Genomic DNA, 24650 nt, shown 5'->3' with positions numbered 1-24650 from the left:
AATTCATCTTGACGAAGCAATGTAATGAAAGAACATTACATGTGCCCTGGCACAGTGGACTCCTGTTATAACAAAGTTTTTGGGACCGGCAATTTTCTTTCGTTATGACGAAATTTTGTAATAACCGAACAAATAAACAATAAAAATCATAGAGAGGATAATGTCGTGGCCTGAATTTTTATTTCGCTGCAACCAGAATTTCGTTATAACCGTGTACGTTATGAGGGGAGTGCACTGTAGTTCTATTTGACAGTGCATGGCTAGACAAGAGTGTAAATCGTGTAAAGATTTTCACACCGTCCATGATACAATCTCTGGTTTACTTCGGCATTCGGTTCATCTAGCTTGACATAGAATCTCTTCCTGTCATGAGGCCGTTCCTTGATGCGAGTGACGTAGAAGAGGTTGAACGCACTGTGAGTATAGCTCTGCTAAATCCACTACATCAAATGCACACTTCAGTTCATGTATGCTGTTCAACTCGGCAACATCAAAAGACTCAAACCTGTCACTGCATAGGGAAAAAAAAAGATTCAAGGAAGAAAGAAAAATGCAAAAATGCCTAATTACAATGAAGCAATGTGCATTTAGGACACATTCAATTTATGGGTATACAGTGCACTTTTTTTTCCAACATCATTTCATGAATTGTTTTTCATTCATTTGGAAAAACTCTGCTTTGAGATTTCCCCTTTCATTGTGAGCATTACAGAGATATCATTTGAAGGATATTTATGAATCAAAGCACTTGTTGCATGTTGCCTTTACTTCATTGCTCACATATAAAATGCAACTCTGTGTATAAACAATTAATTGTGAGATAATGATGCCTAACAGTCACAGTTCAGGGCCCTGCTTCTTGACTAGTGAGCTGCGGTGTTGGCCCAAAAAAAATAAAGAATACTTGTATTCTATCTAACAGGCCTTTCAAAAACATGTAGGAGCCAAAGTGGACCTCGGGTTGAAGAATGGTTGAGAAGCATTGGTTTAGGGGATATTCTACAGCTTTGCGAGGAAATGGCTAAAAAAAATACATACACACATGGCTAAAAAAGTTTCAAACTGAGTAAAGAGCTTTCTTAGGTGATGTTAGTAGACGACAGGTGTACAGGTATCAGTTTGTGCCTAGCAAAGGAGTTCAAAAATTGATTTGTGCGATGTAGATTTTATGACATACATTGTATATTACTGTATCCAGTGATCACTTGGCGAAGCAAGCAATTCTTTATGTAACAGGTAGGTCATAAACTCACCTAGGACTGTCACCAGCAGAGGGTGCTTCTTTTAAGACTGTCATCATCTTTTCCTTGCAACTTTTGCCGCTTGAGTCGACGTCCACCTTCTGGGTGCGCAGTCTCAACACAAATTCCTGAACAAATACCAAACAAAAATGACCTCATAAGCTTAACCCATTGAGGACGGGCTGATTTTGCTACAACACACATTTCCCTTACAGACACTTGCCCGAGTATACTCAGGACTTATCCTCAATGGGTTACTTGGCATCAAGAGTAATTTCCATGTTCAGAATCAACACCGCACCCTGCAAACTCAACCACATATAGCATGTATACATGGTTGTCAACAAGTAGAATTTACTGGATCAAATGATATATCGCAGCAAAAACTGGAGTGTTACAACAAACATGTACCTAGTTTCTGTGCATTGGGATATGATGTTCAGATACAGTGGAACCTTTTTAAAATGTATACACAATGTCACAACTAATCACATTGGACAACGAACACAATAACAATAACAACAAGAAATGGCTACAATTTCCTGCAACTGAGTAACAAATTACCCGACATCGATGTCAACTCAAAAGACAAACAAACAACAACAAGAAACTTGACAGAAGGATTTCATGAATTTGACCAAAATGTACAATTTCCCTTACTGTTTTTAAATTCTGTTAATTTTACTGCAATCTTACTTCACAAACTAGTGTGTATATATATATATAAAAGGGCATACACAAGAAAACCTATGGAGCATTTCACTACAAAACCTGGCTTTGTGTATGAGACAAACATCCTTTTTGCCACATCCCTGACATTCATAGCTATCCTCCACATCTTGCCATTACCACTGACCTTGACATTTTTCTGCTGACCCTCCAAAAGGACCAAAATGAGTTTGTCGACAAACAAGATCTTCCCCGTTAGGGACAAGTCGGAGGCCCAGCCTTGTAGAGTCCGGATGTAGCGAGTCTTCGCCCTCATGTGATCTATTCTCAGCAGAGATATCATCCTGCTATCTAGGTTGAGAAAAAAAAAAGGGCTTTAGAATCTCTGCAATCTGATTGGTCAGTTATCATGCAATTGATTTCTACTGATCCACACTGAGCCATGCATCCAGTAAAATCCGAACAAGTGGCTCAAGCCTTGCATAGTTGTAGGTATACCGGATGCATGATGGGGGAAAAAGGATGAATTCCGTGAATTTACAGGCACATGTTATAAAACAAATGATGCACTGCAGGCCTATTTCATGAATGAGTGAGAATTTGATGCTTTCTTTTAACTTTGTAACAGTCTAAAACCCACTCACTACACTCATGGGTTTGGATAAGCAGTTTCAAAGATAAACTTATGCATCCAACTCTTACCAATCCACTCTGTTCTTCGACATGCATCATTTGTACATGTATAAGTCCTACTCGTAGCCCTTCTCATAATATTTTGCACTCACAATCTTTTTTCTCTTTTCTTTCGTCTGCACTCACTGTTAATCATGAAGTGACAGGACTACAGTGTATGCTACAATTTTACTTCTATCTCTGGTATGAGAACACTGTCATTCAATGTCAAACTATTGTGGGTATTTAGGTTGCCATGGCAACATAGATATCTCTCAACCCATTGCCCTCACCGGTAAACACATACACACAAACACAGACACATGCATGTACACCACTTCTGTTATGCTCTGTCTTTTTATACAGCTTCATTTGCAACAACCAATAATAATGTACTGTGTAAATCATAATTTAGTGCAGAGCATTTAATAATCACAATGATTACAATACTACTCTGTGGGATGACACAGGGTACACCAATACTCTGTGAAAACTGGCTTTCTGCATAATTATTGTAGGGATAGCCAAGACAGTCTCACCATTTACATCATCTCCCTGTGAAGCCATTCCTGCTGACAGTTTTTCTTTGGCTGTATAGCTGCTTATGTGTTGCTGGATCCATTCCAATGTCTGTATGACCACAGGTTCTCCTAACAAATGCTCCCTAACGAATGTCATTAGGTCTCTCTTCAGTTCTTCGGCAGCCTTTCGGGTCAAGGCACTGGATGTCACCATGATTTGAGGCGGTGAGAGCGGATAGCCTGGCTCGATGACGAACTTGGCAGCGAAGGGTATACCGTCGGCATCTCTGCTGGCAGGATTTCCCTCAAGACTCACAGTCGGAGTAATGGTAAAACAGGCTGAACCTGTAAAATGAGACAAAAGATGTGCAGATTTGAATTCAAGTACGGTACGATACAGATACTCCAGCTCACTACAACATGCATTGCAGACAGAAGTTTTAAATCCCAGTCTTGTCATCGCAGTATGAATTTCCTCTTACACTCTTAACAAACAAACCAACAAACAAAAATTACATGACATGATATGATCAATACCTGAGAGCAAGCTCTGTGGTGAATTCCAACTCGAGGGGGGGGGGGGTTGTTTCACGAAGTCGAACTTAATCTAAGATTGACTAAATATTATGGTATGCCACTGGTTTCCCTGTTCAATTTCATTTAAGGCTATTAAATCATCACCCACTTCAAATTATTAGTTATGTTTCACAGAATAATTCCACTGTTATTTAGTTTATCTTGTATTATCAATGGCTATTATACATGAAAAATGTCTCCAAAATCTTAATTTTCATTAGAAAGTTGGGCAACATTGAGGACACACGTACACAGCATACCATAATTTTTAGTCAATCTTAGATTTTATGTTCAACTTAAAATCTTCGTGAAACACCCTCAAGGCAAGTGTAAATCTTACTAAATGTACAGATATAAAAGTGCCCATGCATAGTGTACAAATTTAAAAGATAAATACATAAATAGATTCTATGTGCCTTTTCATTTAAAAGAGCATGTGGTGTGACCCAACATGAGACATATATCCTGCATCACTTCTGCAGTTATCCCGTTCCTCCCATAATTCTCTGAGCACCTTCAATCATCAATGCACCCAAACGAAATTCTTTTTTTGCAGGGCGACAGCTGGAGAACAAACAGGTTTGTAATCTGCCTGTGCGAAAGCAGTCAAGGGATACTGTAAAATTTACCAGTTTTTGACAGTCAACTATACATGTGCCATGGAAACAATGAAAAACCAGGTGCTAGGTATGAATGCAGCCTGCACTGCACTGATGGGCTCCCAAAATATTTTGTTCTACACAAAAGAGGCACCTGAGTGGGGCAGCAAACGCAAAAATCTACTGAGATCAGCCTCGTCGTTGCTTGCTATGTAGTATGTACCGGTACAATCTTCTTCAAACAATTACTCTGTCTCTTGACTCTAGTTCCTATACTCTACAGTCTCTAGCAAAACAAGCACACCATGCACACTGGAAAAAAAAAGGCAAACAATACTGCTTTTATACAGAAAGATAACTGATATTGATAGAATCAACTCTAATCTTTCTATTCTATTATAAATTCATCAGTTTGAAAGTTCTATAGATTTCTAATTCTACTACAAGAAGGTCTAGAATAAAGTAGAATAGAATGTCTAGTGCAAAACAAAAAACAAACAAAACAAAACAAGGGCAACGCCAAGTGGTTCCATAAAGCCATTTTAGGAATTGAATTTCGGCCACAAATAATGGAGACACTCTTGTCCTGTCTACATCCTAAATTTCGGGAACCTGATATTATATGCAGTCGTGCGGCGTCTGGTCAGGCTGCCGGGCTATATAAATCATCATTATTGTCAGTGCTTTTGTTGTGTGACAGTCAAACCAGCAGCAGTGGCCGTGCGTAGTTACTGCTAACGGCGTTAATAATACGTGGGACTGTTCAAACCACTTTCCATCGCGTGCACTCGCAAAAAGCAAAACTTTCGAAGCAAATCTAGCAGTAGTTAGTATAAGAGGTACAAGAAACCTTACCAACATCTTGCCGGATATCATGCAGCACAAACTCGCCATCCTGACAATAAACTGCTTCCAATACGTGAAGTTCGTCTGCAATCGCATCGCCATCATCACCACCAGCAGCGGACATCGTGTACACATACAGTACTAGAGTAGTATACGCCGCCGTTCCGGCCGTACGGATACAGTCACTAGCAACTTGTTGTTCTTGGAGGGGATTATACCAATACGAGCAGGAGGGATGTAACTGTTGTTATTGATGAGGGAAGTTGGTAGAGAGGCGAGGGTAATGGCCTACGTGAGATGAGCTGATTCAAACGAAAAGACAGGATCTTTTTGTTTGTGTTTTGTTGGATTTATTGGCATTCTCCGTGTAGGATTGAACATTTACACATGTTCTAAAGTGTCTGTCAATTCTTAGTCCAGTAGGGCCTGTAGGCCTACATGTATGATACAACGGAGTGAAGGATTATTTTTAGAACTCATCTTTCCAAAATGTGGAGGTAGTATTTCTTTAACAGTAGTTAGTTTTACAAAATGTATGAATTCCCATGAGCAATTTCCTACATAAAAAAACAATGAAATAGTTCTGTAGTCTTATGCTGTTGTTATTTTTTTAATGAAAAAAGTGGGGCCCTATGTGAAAAATAATTTGCTTCATCGTGCAACCAGAGTTGATATCGAATCAAGCATCGTGAACATATCAAATGATATCATAATTTAAACCTGTGCTGATAAGATGTCTCCATGAGGGAACTTATAGTAATGATAGCAGTCTCCATATTCAAAAGGAGCTCATGAGAAAGAGAGAGAGAGAGAGAAAAAAAAAAGTATCCATAATAGAACAGATGGGCCATAGTCTTCATACATAGTCTTATATTTGGTTCCAAATAGAGAGCTATAACATTATACCTCCATGTCACCTACCACCATCACCAGTTATACATCATACCATCATTCTTATGACTGGTACACATTCCATCATTTTTCATAACAGATATCAAATTGTCAATATACAATGTAATTGCATTATAATTACAGCACTACCACAATCATCATCCTATGAAATTGGTGTTAAACTTTTGATCTCAATACAAAATATCTGCCTCCAAAATTTCCAGCTGTCACACAAATTTTCAACACAGACAAGCTTCTATCTTATCATTATCTTGTCATCTTAATCATATCTTTATTATCATTATTATTATCAACATCATCATTATCGTGAGAGTCATCAACTTATCATCGTTTTTAGATATCTATCATAACTACTGTACAATCATCATCCTCTACATCTTTATCAACCTTTTATTATTATATACATGTAGTACTATCATCACTTATTATACAGAAACACATTGATCATCATCAATTTCAGAGTAAATTGCTTAGGCCTATACATGTTACTTCCACATCACAGGGTCAGATCCAGCTAGGAATTCTGTAAAGGCAGAGACTCCAACTCTCCCGCTCTCAACAGGAGATCTCCTGCCAAAAGCCCATTTTTGCAAAATCTCCTGTTCTCCCGCTTGAGATTTAATTTCTCCCGCTTGAAATGATTTTTTTACTCAGTGTCATCATATATATGTAGAAAAATAAGCCTTAGATAGCACAAGATAACATCTAGAACACTAGAGTTGGACCCCGGCAGCAAGGAACTTTGTGCTTCGCGCACATCAAGTTGGAGTCTCCCGTTTGCTAGGGGTTTCAGGGAGAATCTCCAGATCAGAAGGTACTTGGGGTTGGAGTCTCTGTAAAGGGGAGGGGCCTTTACAAAAAGGGAGGTGTATGGATGTTTTCCCCCCCCCCCCACCCCCCATTCGTTTCTTGTATTTCTTTTGTTTTCACAAAAAATAAGGAAGGGGCATGCACTGTCAATTCCTCAATTCCCCCTCTGGATCCACCCCTGCATCGAATCATCCTCAACTATAAGCTCACTCCCAAAATTTCGGGGATTACAAAGGAACCTCATGTTACCAATTAACAAGCTGCTGAATGGGACCACTGAAATCTCTTCATTGTGTTGGGCATTTCATGACATCATCAATAAAAACAGAAATGGACCTGTGAAAATATAACGAAGTCCTCAGGACTGGCAGTTTTCTTTCATTATATCAAAATTTCGTTATAACCGAACAAATAAACAATAAAAATATGTAGAGTAGATACTGATGCGGCCTGAATTTTTACTTTATTGTAACTGGAATTTCGTTATAACCATGTTCGTTATAATGGGAGTGCACTGTATCTTACTATTCTTCTTCTTCTTCTTCTTCTGATTAAGTCTGCCTCCTTCAATAGGCTGAAGATTCTTGCAGACTATTCATGTACCCATCCTAGTTATGACGTTCCACTGTATCACTCACTGCCAGGTGCTTTACAACCTCATCATCATTAAAGGGACGCTAGCCTATAGTTTTGGTTGAGATGTGGCTTCAGGTTTTTAACTTTTTTTGTAAGATAATGAGAAACCACTTATGAAATATGAAAGAGTGTGCAATTCTAAATGGAATTCAAAGTTTATTTTGATGAAAATAAGTTTTGAAATGGTTGAGATATCCAAAAACAAAGTAAAATAAAAGTTGGGGACCACCTTTTATTAGCACCACTCTTATTTTCATCAAATAAACTTTGACTTCCTTTTACAATTGTATGCTCTTTCATATTTCGCAAGTAGTTTCTCATTATCTTACAAGAAAAAAGAGATCTGAAGCCCCATCTCAACCAAAACTATACAATCCCTTTAAGTTACGCTCACACTTTCTTGCAGGTGACACCAAAGAAGGCACATTGTTGCATTGCATTGTACATGTAAAAAATATTGATTATAATATATAGTTCACTCTCTTACTGAGAATGGGTAGGCCTACACAGTGCATCAAACCCCTGTCATTTTAAGGAATTATTGTTTAAAACTGTGTACACAAATTTGATAATACGTTCTCTCTACACATGATCCAAGGTATCATACAGTTTGGGCAAGTATAAAGGTGAACAGTCAGACCTGTCTTCTTTTGATTTTTGTTTTTTGTTTTTTGTTAAACAAATTTAAAGCAAACCACACTATACGTTACACAACCTAAAATTACCATAAGAAGATGTCATTAGAACTTAATGTAAAAAAACAACTAAAGTAACAAAATTTAATACACTTTCTATACAACATTTCGTGAAGATTTTCTGATTTCTAGTTTTAAAAAAATACAACAAATGAATCTCTGCTCCTTGAAAAATTGTCAAAATATCTACTTTAGGACTTAGGGAAATAGCTTGAACAAATATTAAAAGACAAAATATTATATCACAAAGCAGCTGCTGTATTAGTGTCATTCTTGTCATGACTACATTACCTTCGGTACATAATCACACAGTAGGTGAGACCTCCTTCATACAGGTAGAATGATACAAATGTACTCTGTTTAGAGTCCCCCTAACTAGGTAGACTTCAGGAGGACATCCGGACGACATAAAAATGAGTGTTTGTTTAATACTACTCAAGAGAGACCCCCCGTTTAGAGCTCCCTGGTTGTCTAGCGCAAGGTCAGCATATGTTTCTATGAAAACCAGTGGGTGGGCATTTCACCTGAAGAGAGGCGGCAGTTTCTCTGGGCGCGTATGTGCACTCTGCCACAAACAGCGCAGGCCACTGGAAGTGTGTGCTGTGCTCACGCCGAGATAATTTAGAGTCCCCTCCTCTATGGTAAACATGGCTAGGCTGTCTACCACAACAGCTGCCTTGTGCCCTGACCATTACGAATCCACATACATTTGTAAGTTTTATGCAAATTCCCTTGTAAGCTATATCTGAGGTATACAAAGAGACTATTCCTTTATGTTTCTTTGGTTTTTAGTGCTTTGGCTTTTGAATGAATTAATGAAAGAAGCAGTGAATTATGTGACTGCAGACAAGTTCAGCAATTTATAAAACTAAAAGTTATCATATGGCAATGTTTTGAGCAAACACAAATTAATCATGATATAGATACTGATTACACTGAGTACAACAACAGTGAAAAGAACTTTATGTGTTGTATATTCATAATCAAATATGATGGATATAATTAAAGAGATCAATCCTGTGACATATTTCATATGTCAAGGGCAAACATGAATAATTAGTATTCTGGTTATTCAGATTATAATTTATCATACTCCCCACACACACGCAATAAAAAAAGAGAAGTGAATTACAAAAGTACAACCCTTTTTTCTCAAAAATTTAGAGCAGCATTTGAATCTAAATGATATATTTGCTATGCTGACATATGTAATTGCCAAGGAGAGGTAATGTAAATCATTGAAGCTGGAAACAGCCGAGCCCAAAAGGATGGGGATCAAACGAGGCCAGGACAGCTAATGATGAAAGAAAGCATCCGTGATGTTGGTCTAGGTCCTTGATGGGAACGACAAGCAAGCTTCCTTCATCCTCTTCAGTCCTGAATACATGAGCAACATTGGTAAAAAAAGAAAGAAAGAAAGAAAGAAAGGAACATGTTGGATTAACTCTAGTCTTTATTTAAGAGGATGTGACATAGAATAATATTATGTGAGACATCAAAATGTAAAGTTTGATCGTTATACACATTAACCCTATATACATGAACAAATACTGTACTAATTTTTCGCGCTTGGCCGGGTAAGAAGAAATTCACATGTTTTCAATACCGCGGAATCAAGACATCAACTACTGGAACATATGGCGGGCAAAAATATTTGCATGCTTTTATTTTCGCGCTTGCTTTTGGTTGCGCGAAATGCGCAAAAATTTGAACACCGTGAAAATTTCAACTTTTACAGTAACTCAAAAAACATCAACACTTTTGACGATGAGGATTGGAATGCTGTGTGATATTTCTCCAGCTCAGGGTAGTTGTTTAATTATGACTTTATTCAAGTTCAAGAAAGTGTTAGAATGACATGTATACAAAAGAACCAGGTCCACCATTTCATTCAAAACGAATGGCAGGTTTAGACACATACATGGGGTACAAAAAAAAAAACAACATTAGAGTTTACATTACTGCATCCAAAAACATGGCTATCATATCAAACATAAAATATCAAATATTACCGGTAATCAATCAATCAAATATCAATACATATACTATTTCTACGTAACAATAACAACAGTGGTGTAATTATCTTCCACAGTATTAATACAATAATCCGCATTAAAAAATGATAAAATAATACAAACATATAATACTTAAGCCTTATTATCATCATCATCATCATCTCATCAAATCTTCACCAACACAGATTTTTATTTGGCTCTGTGCCCCATACCCCCACGACATATTATAATAATCAAAACCCATCTTTACAACTATATCATAAATCATTTTCAACAAATATGACTCTCATTTCTCATAAAATAAAATCATGGAATATGGTTTGCTAGTTTTTATTCTTAATGGCAGCAGAATTGTCAGCCTTCTCCTTTTTCTATTTCTTTAAAAAAAAATCACAACATTATTTCGTTATCCTACCTTCTCTGAGTTGATGCGGGGGCACTGCAAACATGATCCGGTACCAGCCGAACTCTCCGCCACAGTAGCCAGCCGAGGGCGACAAACCAACCCCGCACTTCAGCAGATGATCGGTCAGTTTTGCTTCTTCCTCCGGCGTATTAGCTGCAAGAAACTAACCATAGCAGACCAGAAGACTTTCTTTTTAATAATGTAAAAGTGGTTTCTTTCGCATACAGATACTTTCGCAGTTTCCATCGGTGCCGACTTTTTCGCGTGTGTTAAAATTTGAGGTCGGCAAAATCTGTGAATTCACAGTCGGCATAAACTGTTTTATTTTGCACATGAAAACCCAAACTACAATCCAATTATTCTTTTATCTATCGAATAGAAATTGAAATTAAATGCAGGCTTATCTGAAATCCCGTCTCTCGAGTACTTTATAACATGACATTGCGCGGTATCGCTCTGTGTGTGTTGACCATCATTACACTCAATGTGCGGAATCTTTGTGTGTGCATGTGCACAATAGCGTTGTAACAAGCGGCGAGTTCAAAACATTTTCTTGCATGGTTAATTTTGCGTGACTTTTCAAAACATTTTCACGTGATGTTAAATTTGCGGTTCAAACTCAAAGCTCGAAAAGCGTGTAAATAAAACCACCGCGAAAGAAACCACTTTTACAGTACATGCTGCACAAGGCATCATCCATTGGATCCAACAACATTCAAATGGAGGGTGAGGGGGAGAGTGGGGTGGAAGGGGGGTGGAAGGGGGGGTTGGGTCAGGTTATCCCAGTAATGTATTTTTCATTGTGCATACACAGACTCCAGTTTGTCCAATACAAATGGAATTATGCTGTTGCAAATTAATACCAAACTCTGACAATGAATGACAACCTTGGAACTCAGGTAAACTCACAAATTTTGGTCTCATCTTATCTATCAGATATTTACAAACAACAACTGACATATCACACAAAAATACCCAATATACATGAACTCAAAGAACGTCATACATACTGTTGAAAATAAACAGACAAGAAAATAAATGCCTCCGGAGTCCCCTATTGCCACTAAAATTTATAAAGCATAAGTTTTTCATTTGACAAGACTAGAGTTAATTCAAAAAATCTATATGCTACACACATAAATATTTGGAAAAACTAATTTCTGTAACCTTTAAAGAAGGTTTCACAGACAAAAACTATCTTAGCAACAAGAGGACATAACTCCCCATTCATTTACCATTGAAACCGACGGAAAACATATTTTGAGTGCGTGCCTATGAGGCTCAGGAGAGTTTGAACTGCATTTTTTGTGGCCAGACATGCAAAGATTAAAGAAAATGATAATAAACTGACCTTGCTGAGATCTGTCCAAATGAAGAGCCCAGCACTGGGCTTGAAGTATGAGGCTCCTATCTCATCCAGGGTTTCCATGGCAACAAGAAGTGCCGCCCTCAGCCTGAACAGGTTGGTGGGGAAGAAGGTGCCATGCAGCCAGTCTTTGGGGTATCAAGAGTACAAGCAAAGTGATTAAGTCCTTCGAAAGAAGGTGCCTTGAAACATTTCTTTAATCACTGAGGTACATCTTGGAGAGAGGTTACTTGTAACCACATCCTTTGGGCACTAAGGAATGGACAAATGTTTTTTCCTCTACTTGCAAGAAGATACCTTACAATGAATCGTGAGGTATGAAGATTAACATACTTCGGGCACTGGGAAATATTTCATATACATTGTCAGTGAATGAATGAATGAATGAACCTTTTTGAAGCAGCATTATCAAAAGCTGAAGAATTATCAGATTATCAGCGGTATATTGATAAAAGTGAACAAGGCATCAGTAGGCCAAGCCCGCTATAAACTCAGCCTGCCTGTTTCCCTTGAGTAACTCGTATACTGCTCATGAAACTAGGTCTATTATTTGTGTATGGTAAAATTGTCTCTGCCTTGATATTTTATTCTTTTAAGCTTCAGTGTAGAATATAACACTCCTTCATGAATGCAAGAAATGGAGTGTGTTAATGAAGAAAAAGCTGCAATCTCCAATGCAAAAGAAGAAGAAGAGGAGGAGGAAGCAGAAGAGGAAGAGAACGAGGAGGAGAAAGAAGAGAAAGATGAGGAGGAAGAGGAGGAGGAAGAGGAAGAAGAAGAAGAGAAGAAGAAGAGGAGGAGGAGGAAGAAGAGAAGAGAAGAGAAGAGGAAGAGGAGGAGGAGGAAGAGGAAGAGGAGGAGGAAAAGGAGGAGAAGAAGGAGGAGGAGGAGAAAGAGGAGGAGGAAGAGGGGAGGAGGAAGAAGAAGAGAAGAGAAGAGGAAGAGGAGGAAGAAAGGGAGGAAGAGGAGGAGGAAGAGGAGGAGGAAGAGGGGAGGAGGAAGAAGAAGAGAAGAGAAGAGGAAGAGGAGGAAGAGGAGGAGGAAGAGGAGGAGGAAGAGGAGGAGGAGGAGGAGGAGGAGGATGAGGAGGAGGAGGAGGAGGAAAAAGAGGAAGAGGAGGAGGAGAAGGAGAAGAAGGAGGAAGAAGAAGAGGAAGAGGAGGAGGAGGAGGAAGAGGATGAAGATGGAGAAGAAGCTGTAATCATGAATCCAGGAAGGTAATTGTAAACAGACCTTTATCTTCCAGAAGTCTAGCAGCAGGAATCTGAACTGAGCTGGCGGCTTGCTGAAAGTCATTCAGCCGAACACAGACCTTCAGAACGTCTGGATTCCACGTGTAGAGGGCGCCCAGAGGAGATCCAGGTATACCAAAGTCCTGACAAAATCAACCAAATAAGCTACAAGGCAATGTAAAATTTAAAAAAAATGCAACCACAAGTAATTGGTAAGGAGACTTACTGGATCCAAACATGATTCAGAATGAAAAGTGTGCATGAGTACAGAAACTGCTGCTCTATAAATGAATACATGAAAGAATGATACATAGATCCTCATTTGATGATACAAACTAGAGCATAAATACATACATATGTTAATAAGAGTTAAAGGGTGTGTACTATTCTTGTTGAGGTGAGGATTTAGCTTTTAACGTTTTGCGAGATATTCAGAAACCACTCTTTGAGATGTCAAAGAGCATGCAATTCTAAGGGGTATCAAAAGTTTGTTTGATGAAAATCGGTTTTGAAATGGCTGATATATCCAAAACCAAGGTGAAACAAAGAGATCCTAATAAAAGGCGTGGCCTGTCGCCTTTTATTATTATCACTTTTTTGGATATCTCAGCCATTTGAAAACCAATTTTCATCAAATAAATATTGAATCCTTCTTAGAATTACATGCTCTTTCATATTTCATAAGAGCTTTCTCATTATCTCACTTTAATAGGAATGTTATAAACCTGAATCCCCACCTCAACCAGTACTGTACAGTCCCTTTAAGGTACAAAACTGGTATGTATGCTCTTTTTAAACAAAATTAAATACCTGTACAGGGATGATAAAAGGAATTGCAATATTACACACAACTGATCAACTGAACATCATACAAATACCAAAATAAAATCAAATATCAATTTAGATACTATAATACAACATTATGGAACTGCTACAAATTATTTCTTGCTCTAAAAAAAAAAAAAATCTGTTTTGTTTTGTTTTTCCAGCTGTGAGTCCATGCATATATCATAATAGTGTATTTTGTGTTGCCAAATAACTCTTTGTCTGCCGTGTTCGCATGCCCAATCAGTCGACGGTTTGCCAACTTTTGTTTCTAGCAAATTTTGCTCAAACGCACAACACAGATCAATTATAGTTGCAATATACCACAGTACATCAAGAGTCCTAGCACAGGTCTGCCATATATTCATATCACGGCAAAGATTGTAAGTTTCTATACCACTTAACAACTGTAGGCCTACTGCATTTCTTGCATAAACATTTCTACCAAATGTTACATCGCCTTGAAAAATGTCATATTGATAAATAATGTAAAACAAAAATCATAAAGAGCTCATTCGTTGTGAAAATAATGTGGTACACAGGGGGTTTACAGCTGTAGCACAAAGGGAGCTTACAGGGAAAAAAAACACACCAAAACGCACCCTCAAAAAAACACAATTGGCACAGTACAACTCCTCAATGCACAAGTCCAACACACCTTGCTAAAACCATACAACACATGGGTTCTCATCAAGTCAGGCATGTCATCTAGGGGAATTCCCAGTACACTGGAGTTTGGCACAGACTCGTCGTGGTTGCTGAACTGGTAAATCTCGTCCATGAGGACATGAAGCTTGTGCCTGAAATTTCATGCATTTTTAGATATTCATATACAACTCATTTCCATACAGAGTAAATACAAAAAAGAAGAAGAAGAAAACATCTTAATGCTGTGTCTAAATTCTCCCTCTCTCACTCAAAAAGAAAAATGACCAAATAGACTTCTATATAAATATGAGATCATATGTCATAATATACGATAACATAAAATAGAACAGTCATAAGATTATTATTGAATACCAGTATAAGTTTTTAATAACTCATTGTTTATATTGGGAAAGTTTGGAAAATAAAAGTACATGTATTTAAAAAGTGAATATGTACAAAAATTGCAACAAATAAAACACAAGATTGGAACAAATTTCATCCAAAATGGTCTGTCATATAAAGATATAGTACTTGCTTGATTAACTAATTCATAAACAGGAGGAATACTTTCATCCCATCTTACTGTTTGCAGAAGTCAAGGTAAGTGAGAACCTCATCTCTGGTGTACACACATCCAATGGGGTTGTTTGGGTTGACCAGGAAGACACCTTTCACTTTATGGCCCTGTGCATAGATGACAAGAAACGCAATGTTGTCAACACTAACTCATCAAAACTACATGTACAGTGCACTCCTGTTAATAACGAACACGGTTATAATGAAATTCTGGTTACAACGAAGTAAAATTTAGGGCTGCAATATTATCAACTCTATGTATTTTTATTGTTTATAAATTCGGTAATAACAAAATTTCGATATAACGAAAGAAAATTGCCGGTACCGAGGACTTCGTTATACCGGAGTCCACTGTATACCCCTTACACGCTTAACAAATTTTTTACAGGGAGATCTTGTAGCATCAAAATATCTCGCAGGTAATATCCTGGGTAAAATTCTGGTTAATTATTTTGAAACTTTCTGCACATACTGCCCCTGGAAGAACTCCTGGGGGCTCCTGGGAGCTATTTCAAACACTTCAGTAACAAGTCACAGGAATGTGTTCCTTTCAGAAAACATTCCTTTTTCACTTTCTTTATATAGGAGTAGTTCGATAGGTGTGGCATCACAAATTGTTGTAGTCTTCTAACGGTCAGTAATGATGGCACATGAAATTAACCCAGCCTTTAAAAGCCTTTTTAACCCATTGAGGATGGACTGATTTTGGTATAACACACATTTCCCATAGGCATCTGCCCAAGTATTCTCAGGACTCTTCTTCAACGGGTTAACAGATTGTCTGATTTTCCACAAACTTCGCTGATGTGTTCTACTCATACTTTTGCATTCACTGAATACATGTTGTAGGTAAATCCCTCTTCAGTTATTATATCTTTGAATGAAAATAGATGATGATGGAGGATGATTTGAAAGACGAAAAAGAAGAAAGAAAAAATCCCATTACCTCCTGAGTGGCTTTCTCTAGTGCTGCCTTCAGGTGCTCCGCAGTCAATTCAAATGGTTTCTCTCCATTGGGACCAGGCTGAACACAAGTAAAAACAAACATCAAAGGGCACAATTAAAATGAAATGCTTTGGAAATACGCAAAGTCCATACAGACCTGCTCTCCATTACACATCACAGTGCTGCAAACCCACATATTACCATCCACTACAAAATGTATTCATGGATAGAAAGATATACAAGCTTGTACTACTGTTTATGCTGTTATTTTCGCGAACTGACGCCGATGCTACACGTAACATAAATGCACTATCATCCAAGTGCATAGAGACATCTTCGCATGTTGTTAAATTCGCGATCCAACTGTGATTCGCGAAATTCTCGAAAATTAAACCCTCGCGAAAATAACAGCTTATACAGTAACTGCAACATATCACATGATCAGTATCTCATTGGAAATGCACAATGTTAAAGACAATTTATCATCATTATTCTCAGATAGGTGGCATGAATAATGTTGTGACTAACATTTGTCATTATACTCATTCTGTTTTTTTTTTTTTTTCATGTGGCTTCTTATTCCATTTTTCGACTTTCAGAAAATCAATTCTTTATAATGCTAGTCCTTGATTGGCATTTGGACAATGACCTGTTCACTCAAGCTGCAACAGAAACGGGAAAAATTTCACATGAACTATTTTCCTTTCTTACCTTGCTGCTGAGCTTGACAGGGTATATCTTGACCCCGGCTACGTCCATGATGTCACGAGGAATGGAATAGTACAATGGCGCTGGGCACAGCAGGGTGTCTAAGGAGTGGACATTGGACAAGAAAATGAAACCCCCAAAAAAGAAGAAAAAACACACATTATTGCTTGGCATGAACAAAACCATTCGCCTGGATAAAGTAAAGTCACATACACAGTGTGATTTACTCGCAACTCCAGACTCAACTCATGCATAATGAAGACTAAAAGTGAAAGGGTCTTGAGTTGATGTAGAGTTTTAAACATCCAAGTAACCCTCGCCTACCGTCGATTGCTACAAATTGGCTGTATGCCAATCATCAATTCAGTGCTCTCAAAGCCTGTACTGTAAAACACAATATCTTCGCGGCATGAAATTTTCGCAAATTGGAGCCGACAGCCTTCTTCGGGGCATGAAATCTTCGCAAGTTGCCTCTAACATTTAATACATACAGTGTAGACAAGAACTTTCGTGTGCATTTTAATTTCGCGAATCTTGGCTCTTGCAAAATTTGCGAAATGAAAATACACGTGAACATTCCGCATTTTACAGTAATCATTGCATCTTAATATGATAACTGCTAACATTTAAAATGAAATGGGCCATAATAACAATCTCATTACCAGAAATCTATCATTTTTTTTATCCTTTTTGCTGCAGGATCCAAATTACTGAGTATCTGATTCACTCATCTGAAAATATTTTCGAACCAAACTTGGAGAAGGAAAGTCTCACCTCCATCGTTAAACAGCACAAAACAGAGAAGATTCATAATTCCTGTAACTCCATTCATGATGCAGAACTATAGAAAGTATTGGGAGAAAGAAAGAAAAAGAGCCACAACTATAAAAACTTTAGCCTGTACTTGAATGAGTTGCAATATCATGAAGCCTAGCCTGAATATACACAAATATCTGACTGCCTTGGGACTTCTATACACTGTAACACACTTTTCCATTGTTTGCTTTCCATACAGTCTTATACATGTAGAAGAAAAAGTAAATTAAAAAGAACTTCTGAAATGGGATGGTGGAAAATATTGGGAGCTCACACCTGAGATCATGTTGCATGTAAATTGAAATAATTTGTTCTAATAATCTAATTTGAGAAGTAACAAAATCAAGTTCTGTGATAAAAAAGGATACAATTAACAAAATTTGTTTTTGTCAAACCCCCTGCGCATGAATATAAAGTCATATTTCAGGCTGATGATACAACCATGTTTTGATGGAATGCAGTAATACCCAAACCATGAGATACTGTATACGCCATACATATAGTGAGTCCAATTTTTCGCAAAGCAGAACTTCCAGACAATTTCGCGAGTGGCTACTTGTAGACCAGCAATCGTGGAGAACAGTAATGAACAGAGAAATAGAGGCATGCACATTGCATTCATGTTGGGATCAGAGTTTAACTTTGCATGTTGTTGAATTTGCTAATAGCACCAGACTCACAAAATTCGCAAATATAGAAACCATGCAAAATATATGGCATACCCAGTAATCCATATCATCTGAGGGTGATAGTTTGTATTGTGTTATTCCTGTCAAAAAAAGCAAAGGTGTAGTAAAGATCGTGGTAGTTTCTATCTAACTTCATGCGAGTTCTCAAGCCTAATGATGGATGGCCTTTCCCTGGACTGAAGATGTGGAAGCGGACAGACACTGACACCTGACCTTGTCCGGGTCGAGAGGTTTGGGGGCGCCCGTCTGCGACGTGAGGAAGTCCGCCAAGGCCACCCTGAGACGCCTGGCACCATTCCTCTCAGTGTACACCAACATCCCCTCCTCCCATCGGGTCACATCTGGCTGGTTGAGCTGCGGAGGAGTCACCAAAGAAGCTTAGAGGCATTATTTACCATTTGCAGATGAAATAAAAACCCAGCTTTAGTATTTCAAAATAGTTCTAAAATGTGAGTCAAGGAAGGAAACAAAAAATGTAAAAATTTGAATCAGTATAGTCAATGTTAAGTATTGTTAAATATACAAAATGTGAACAATAGTTATAATAATAATGTTTCCAGACTAAACCGTCTACTGTTATGGTTTATTGAGAAAGATAGTGATATCTCCGTATATTTTAGGCTTTATTGCAAACATTTTATATAGTAGGATGTTTTGTGAAAACAACTGACCTACACACATTTTGGATGCAGCATCAAGTGTGATAACTTGGACATTTTTTTTAAATCACTGCTTCCAAAGGTAAACAGGTCCTTTAAATTAAAAACGATGCAGCAGAATGAACTCAACAACAAATAGAATTGGGCCTAACACTTTAACTTTGTTCATAATTTTTAGTTTTAATTTGTTTGTTTGCATTTTTTTAATCATTCATAAATATTTTAAAGCCTGTTTAATAGGTACATAGCACACAATGATTTAAACTGAGCATTCGTATCAATACACTTCAAATCACTCTCAATGAGATGCCTCTTTCTTTCCACATTCTTTGCAAAATTAACCTTCTTGGAGATTTTCTATTTTTTTCATCCTGCAATAACTTTTCACAAAAAAGTATCGTTTCTTGTTTTTGCGCACCCTGGAAACACAAAGGTAGTCGGCATCTAGGTGTTAAGTATGATTAAGGCATTCATCTTTCATAGCACTGAACTAAAACTCTGTCAAAATACTTACAGCATTGAAAATAAGGAATACTTGTTGATGAACATTTTGTTTTTGTTTCTTATGAAAGCAACTGCGGAAACAAATCAGAACAAAAACATGTTCTCGGGCTGGATAAAAAGATGCATGAGAAAACAGTATTTGAAATAAAATCATTCTGGTTTGCAGCTCTACTCAAGAAAGAATAAAATAAGACTGAGAATGAATGATCAACTAACACAAACCTTTTCTAGGAGCACATCTGATATCAGAGTGTTTTGCGACATACACAAATCGACAATGCCCTGTAGAAAAGAAAAGAGAGAGAGGGAGAGATAGGGGAGATAGAACAAGAAGGAAAAAAGGGGAAAAGAAAACAGCTTTCATAATTGTAATGTAAAGCAACATTCTTCAGAGCTAGTGCAGTAAGCCTAGTATCTGTGTAATTGTGCATCGTCACTGACAAAAGAACCATTTCCCTCATTGCGGCCTTATTTTGCCGAGGTGCCTTTTCAGACTCAACTGCCTCTGAGTAAACACTGATGAAAGGGAGACTAGTGCTCAGCAAACCCGAAAACATGACAGTTTTCTTGTCACAAAATTGAAAATTACTGAAGTGGACACTTGTGGACAAGCATGACATACAAACTCTGTACCGTGTATGTAACATGGCCTAATCATGATAGGACACATTTCATCTACGGTTACTGTCCATGTTTACTCAGGAACAATGTGCGAAAAATGGGAAAAAATCAGATTGCAAATCACAACCAATCTGCCAAAATAGGTGCTTTCTCTTGTAAAGTACGTGCATTTCACAAATTATGGAATTTGATACTTAGAGCGATTTACCAATGTACACTAGTACAACTGCACATGCATTTTTCTTGATTTAAGAGAATTACTAATTAATCCACTCTTCTGTGCAGGTATACTTTTTAGATTTCTCAAAGTGTTGTCTTGTTTATCCAGGCTGGCTAACAGCAGTGATGAAAAGATCAATGCAGGAAAGCATGCTTAAAGGGATAGTTTTATTTTTGGTCGAGGTGAGAAGGACAGCTTTTAACTTTTTTGCAATTAAGATACAGTATACTTAGAAACCACTTTAAATGATAACAAGAGACCCGGGGGTCACGCCCTCACCCGAGTATCGCAATTTCACCTTCCATGCATTCTTTCACACTCTTACCTGAGAACATTGGAAACTTAGGTCTGCATATGGATCCCCCCCCCCAACTCCAGGGTGGGGGGGGGGGGGGGGGTTGGGGGCAGGCAGCCCTAGATCTGCAATGAACAAACTTGGAACTAAAGTCATCAATGTACAAACTCATGGTATTAACTTTGCTTTATCATTTCTGGTTCTAGAGTAGAAGATTTTAAATACTCCTTAATGTGTGTGTGTGTTGGGGGGGGGGGGGGGAGGGGCAACCAAGCAAGGGGCCCCCCAAGAGGGACATGGTGCCCATTTGAAGGAATTGAGATTCTAGGGATGCTACCAGCTAAGTTTGGTCAAAATTCATCATGAGGTTTTCAAGAAGATGAACATGTCAGTTCAGGCCCCATTAGGACCCATCTCCATCCCCTCTCATGGGCCCATGGGGGGGGGGCACCCCTGATTCCACCAATCCCATGAACAAACTTGAATCTAAGTCATCAATGTACTAACTCATAGTATTATCTAAGCCCTATCACTTCTGGTTCTAGAGAAGATTTTTAAAGATTCCTTGATTTTAGGGTGTTTGGGTCCCCCTGGGAGTCCCCCAGGTGGGCCATGATGCCCATTTGAACAAATTGAAATCCTATCCCCCTAGGGATGCTACCTACCAAGTTTGGTGAAAATCAGACATGGGTATTTCAAAGTGAAGATGAAAATTCACAATTTAGGCCCCATTGACCCCTCCCCACCCCCCCCCCCTCCCCTGGGTCCCAAGGGGGGCACCCCTGCTTCCCCCATGAACAAACTTGAAACTATACAGTCATCAATGTACTAAATCATAGTATTTACTAAGTCTTATCACTTCTGGTTCTAGAGAAGAAGTTAAAGATTCCTTAATTGTAGGGGGTTTGGGCCCCCCAGGGGCCCCCCAGGTGGGCCATGGTGCCCATTTGAACAAATTGAGATCCTATTCGCCTAGGGATGGTACATGTACCTGCCTACAGCAGTTTGGTGAAAATCGGTCATGGGGTTCTCAAGAAGAAGATGAAAATGTAAAAAGTTTACGCACGACGCACATAGGACACCGGACGAAGGGCGATCGCAATAGCTCACTTGAGCCTTCGGTTCAGGTGAGCTAAAAAGCATACAATTCTAAATAAAATTCAATGTTTATTTGATGAAAATCGGTCTTGACATGGCTGAGGTATTCAAAAACAGAGTAAAACAAAGCAATATCCTAATTGAAGGTGGATCCCATCTTTTATTAGTATCGCTTTGTTTTTTATATCTCAGCCATTTCAAAACCAATTTTCATCAATTACAAACTTTGAATTCCTCTTAGAATTATATGCTTTTTCATACTCAATTAGAGGTTTCTCATTATGTCAAAAAAATCATCATCAGAAAATGTTGAAAACCTCACAAGCCCCATCTCAGCCGAAACTGTACTATCCCTTTAAGCCTATAGTTTGAAATGCTTTTGTGACGCTTTTGACAGAAACAGGTGCATGAATTAATTAACGAGCGATGAATGTCAATGACAATTGTGTAATTTTTATACTAGTGTACTATAATTATTTATTAGAGGTCCATGAATAATTTGACATACTGATGTATTAATAAGCACGCTTGACCAATTGAGAATTTGACCTAGAGGCTCTACTCAAGCTACTCCAATGAATCAAATGATGATAAAAGGCTGAATTACCTTTGGATTTTCGGTTTCATGGTAAAGATTTGCCTCGACTTTACCACTTGACTCACGCACTGGGTCCACGTAGGATAACACACGGGCTGTTCTTCCGGCCAACTCTACCTCCATTGCGAGTTGCTCTGCTCCTTGAGTACTTAGCGAGTTGTTTTTAGTAGAAAACTAGATCAGATTGAAGGCCGAGACAGGAAGAAATCACCCGTGACATATGAAGGGTATTACGAAGACCATAGACCATCTAAACTGATGAGACTGATTGCGCATCTGATGCATCTAACGGTGGATGCTTCAAAGTTTATCAAAAGCCCAGGGTCCTTTCCAGGGTTTGCGCTTGGCTACTCTTTGGCGGCTGTCAAAGTGTGCGCGATCCACCGGCCAGGGACAGGTAAAGTGTACAGTACGCTAGTGCTAGGTGAGGGCCTAAACATCTCCCAGCTGGTCATGACGTATGGAGGACTCCCTCTTCCGGGTTCGGCTTGCGGAGAGTGTGGTATGCCGCCAGAGCCGGTAGGAGGCGCCAGGTGGATCCCCGTGTGGGGGCGGCGCAGCCGGGCGCGACGAGAACCAGCGGACAGCTGTACGGTGTATTACAGTACCTGCTCAGGGTTGTGTGGGTACAGTCAAACCTGTCTTAGCGGCCACCTCTCTATAGCGGCCACCTGCCTATAACGGCCACTGAAAATTCCCCCGAACGCAATTGCTGTATTATAGACCCTCTATATAGCAGCCACCTGCCTAACGCGGCCAGCGGCCACTCATTTTGTCTCCCGTGGTGAATATCAACCTGCGTATAGCGGCCACAAAAATTGAGTTGATCCATTAAATCAGCAATGAGTACGATGTCTTTTACGTTCATTGCGTGATTTCTACCGAGTCCTTGCTCAGTCACAATCACACAGACATGATTGACAAAATTAATGCAGCTCTTTGCCACGAAAACCCATCTTACCACCAACTTGACTAGATTAGATCTAGGCTTCAGTAATGCAGCCCTGAATAGATGCTACAAAGGCAAAGGCAACTCCTAATAACAACTTAGACTGTTACCAAAATGCAGACTTATTAGTGTTTAAGTCCCTTTCAATAAGGACAACATGGTACTTGTCTGGGTATTCACTGGTATTGTTTCTATAGTTTACGTAAATTTTTACACATTATCAATCCTCCATCGAACTCAGCTCTCGTGAACCCCGTTCATGCCAACCGGTATACAGTGCACTCCCGTTATAACGAAATGCTCGGGACCGGCAGTTTTCTTTCGTTATAACGAAATTTCGTTATAACCGAACAAATACGATCTATAACGAAAACAAGGAAACCACGTATATATATCATATTATTCTGCTTGCTGAATACTCATCATACACTGCATGCAAAGCTATGTGAAATGTGATGAGATAGCTGTAATACAATAATAAACGCAAGTTCCCCTCAGAAACTGTGCGTGACACAAGGAGCGAAGACTCAGTGGTGTGAAGCGTTCACCCATGCAGAGACGCTATAAATGCTTGTTCCGCTACGTATTTTCGAAAGCAATTCGCATTTCGTTATAACGGAGCACATTTCTTTTGTTTTTCTTTGTCTGTGGCGCTCGGAAAAGACTTCGTTATAACGGAAATTTCGCTATAACCGTGTTCGCTGTAAGCGAATTTTGTACCATAGACTTTAATGGTGATAATTTTGGGACCAGAAGATTTACTTCGTTATAACGAAATTTCGTTATAACCCTGTTCGTTGTAACGGGAGTGGACTGTATAGGGATGAACCAGAGCACTTCTCAGGCCCGAAATATTATTTTTAACATCAAAAGAATAGAAGGAGGCAATGATCAAAAAAAAAAAAAAAAAAATGAAGTGAATTGTACAACGAAAATCCCCATAATAGCAGAGCTGCTGCACATGCAAACTTATATGTTGGTTGTTTTTTTTTTTTTTTTTTAAAGAATAACATGCGGTATTTTCGGCTACTATAAAATGCAAGTAATGAAATTCAAAATGGCCGCCAACCTGTCTATAACGGCCACCTGTCTATAGCGGCCACTTTTGTTGTTTCCCTTGGGTGGCCGCTATAGACAGGTTTGACTGTATATCCTGTATACATCACATCCTTGACCGAAAGATCGGTCTGTATCTGTCCGTCGTGGAATGTTCCGCGGAGACTGCGTCTGGCTTCACGGATCCCCTCCGTATACAGACCGAAGTCAATGATTGCGGCTCCTGTGTGGAGCAGTCGCGCACAGA

General features: G+C 38.8%; 2 protein-coding genes across 2 annotated transcripts; both read right to left on the bottom strand.

The window, feature by feature from the left end:
- Positions 1 to 366: 366 nt before the first annotated feature.
- Positions 367 to 5248, bottom strand: LOC139739008 (RWD domain-containing protein 3-like). Its single transcript, XM_071649626.1, has 5 exons — positions 5134 to 5248; positions 3122 to 3448; positions 2098 to 2261; positions 1254 to 1369; positions 367 to 505 (listed from the first exon to the last, which is right to left on the bottom strand). Exons 1-5 carry the CDS (start codon positions 5246 to 5248, stop codon positions 367 to 369), a joined length of 861 nt encoding a protein of 286 aa, XP_071505727.1.
- Positions 5249 to 9504: 4256 nt separating this feature from the next.
- Positions 9505 to 22681, bottom strand: LOC139739007 (1-aminocyclopropane-1-carboxylate synthase-like protein 1). The gene is made up of 12 exons (XM_071649624.1): positions 22408 to 22681; positions 19789 to 19848; positions 18617 to 18757; positions 17673 to 17739; positions 16902 to 16999; positions 16192 to 16269; positions 15253 to 15353; positions 14680 to 14821; positions 13198 to 13339; positions 11950 to 12092; positions 10608 to 10761; positions 9505 to 9554 (listed from the first exon to the last, which is right to left on the bottom strand). The coding sequence occupies exons 1-12, from the start codon at positions 22519 to 22521 to the stop codon at positions 9505 to 9507; spliced, it is 1290 nt and encodes a 429-aa protein (XP_071505725.1). The 5' UTR covers positions 22522 to 22681.
- Between the last annotated feature and the right edge of the window lie 1969 nt (positions 22682 to 24650).

Source organism: Diadema antillarum, unplaced genomic scaffold (genome assembly GCF_040938485.1).
Source record: "Diadema antillarum isolate AM-2024a unplaced genomic scaffold, OU_Dant_1.0 seq00000778_RagTag, whole genome shotgun sequence".
NCBI classification, from domain to species: Eukaryota; Metazoa; Echinodermata; class Echinoidea; order Diadematoida; family Diadematidae; genus Diadema; species Diadema antillarum.
This window is presented reverse-complemented; position numbering and strand designations above follow the sequence as displayed.

Excerpts from the sequence above, each read along its gene's own strand:
- LOC139739007 (XM_071649624.1), bottom strand. The coding sequence starts at position 22,521 with ATGGAGGTAGAGTTGGCCGGAAGAACAGCCCGTGTGTTATCCTACGTG. Across the intron at positions 14,822-15,252 it reads TACCTTGACTTCTGCAAACA|GCACAAGCTTCATGTCCTCA; the intron begins GTAAGATGGGAT and ends ATGAAATTTCAG. Across the intron at positions 10,762-11,949 it reads TTTGGACAGATCTCAGCAAG|TTTCTTGCAGCTAATACGCC; the intron begins GTCAGTTTATTA and ends TGCTATGGTTAG.
- LOC139739008 (XM_071649626.1), bottom strand. The coding sequence starts at position 5,248 with ATGTCCGCTGCTGGTGGTGATGATGGCGATGCGATTGCAGACGAACTT. Across the intron at positions 2,262-3,121 it reads ACAGGGAGATGATGTAAATG|ATAGCAGGATGATATCTCTG; the intron begins GTGAGACTGTCT and ends TTCTCAACCTAG. Across the intron at positions 1,370-2,097 it reads GTCAGCAGAAAAATGTCAAG|GAATTTGTGTTGAGACTGCG; the intron begins GTCAGTGGTAAT and ends GTATTTGTTCAG.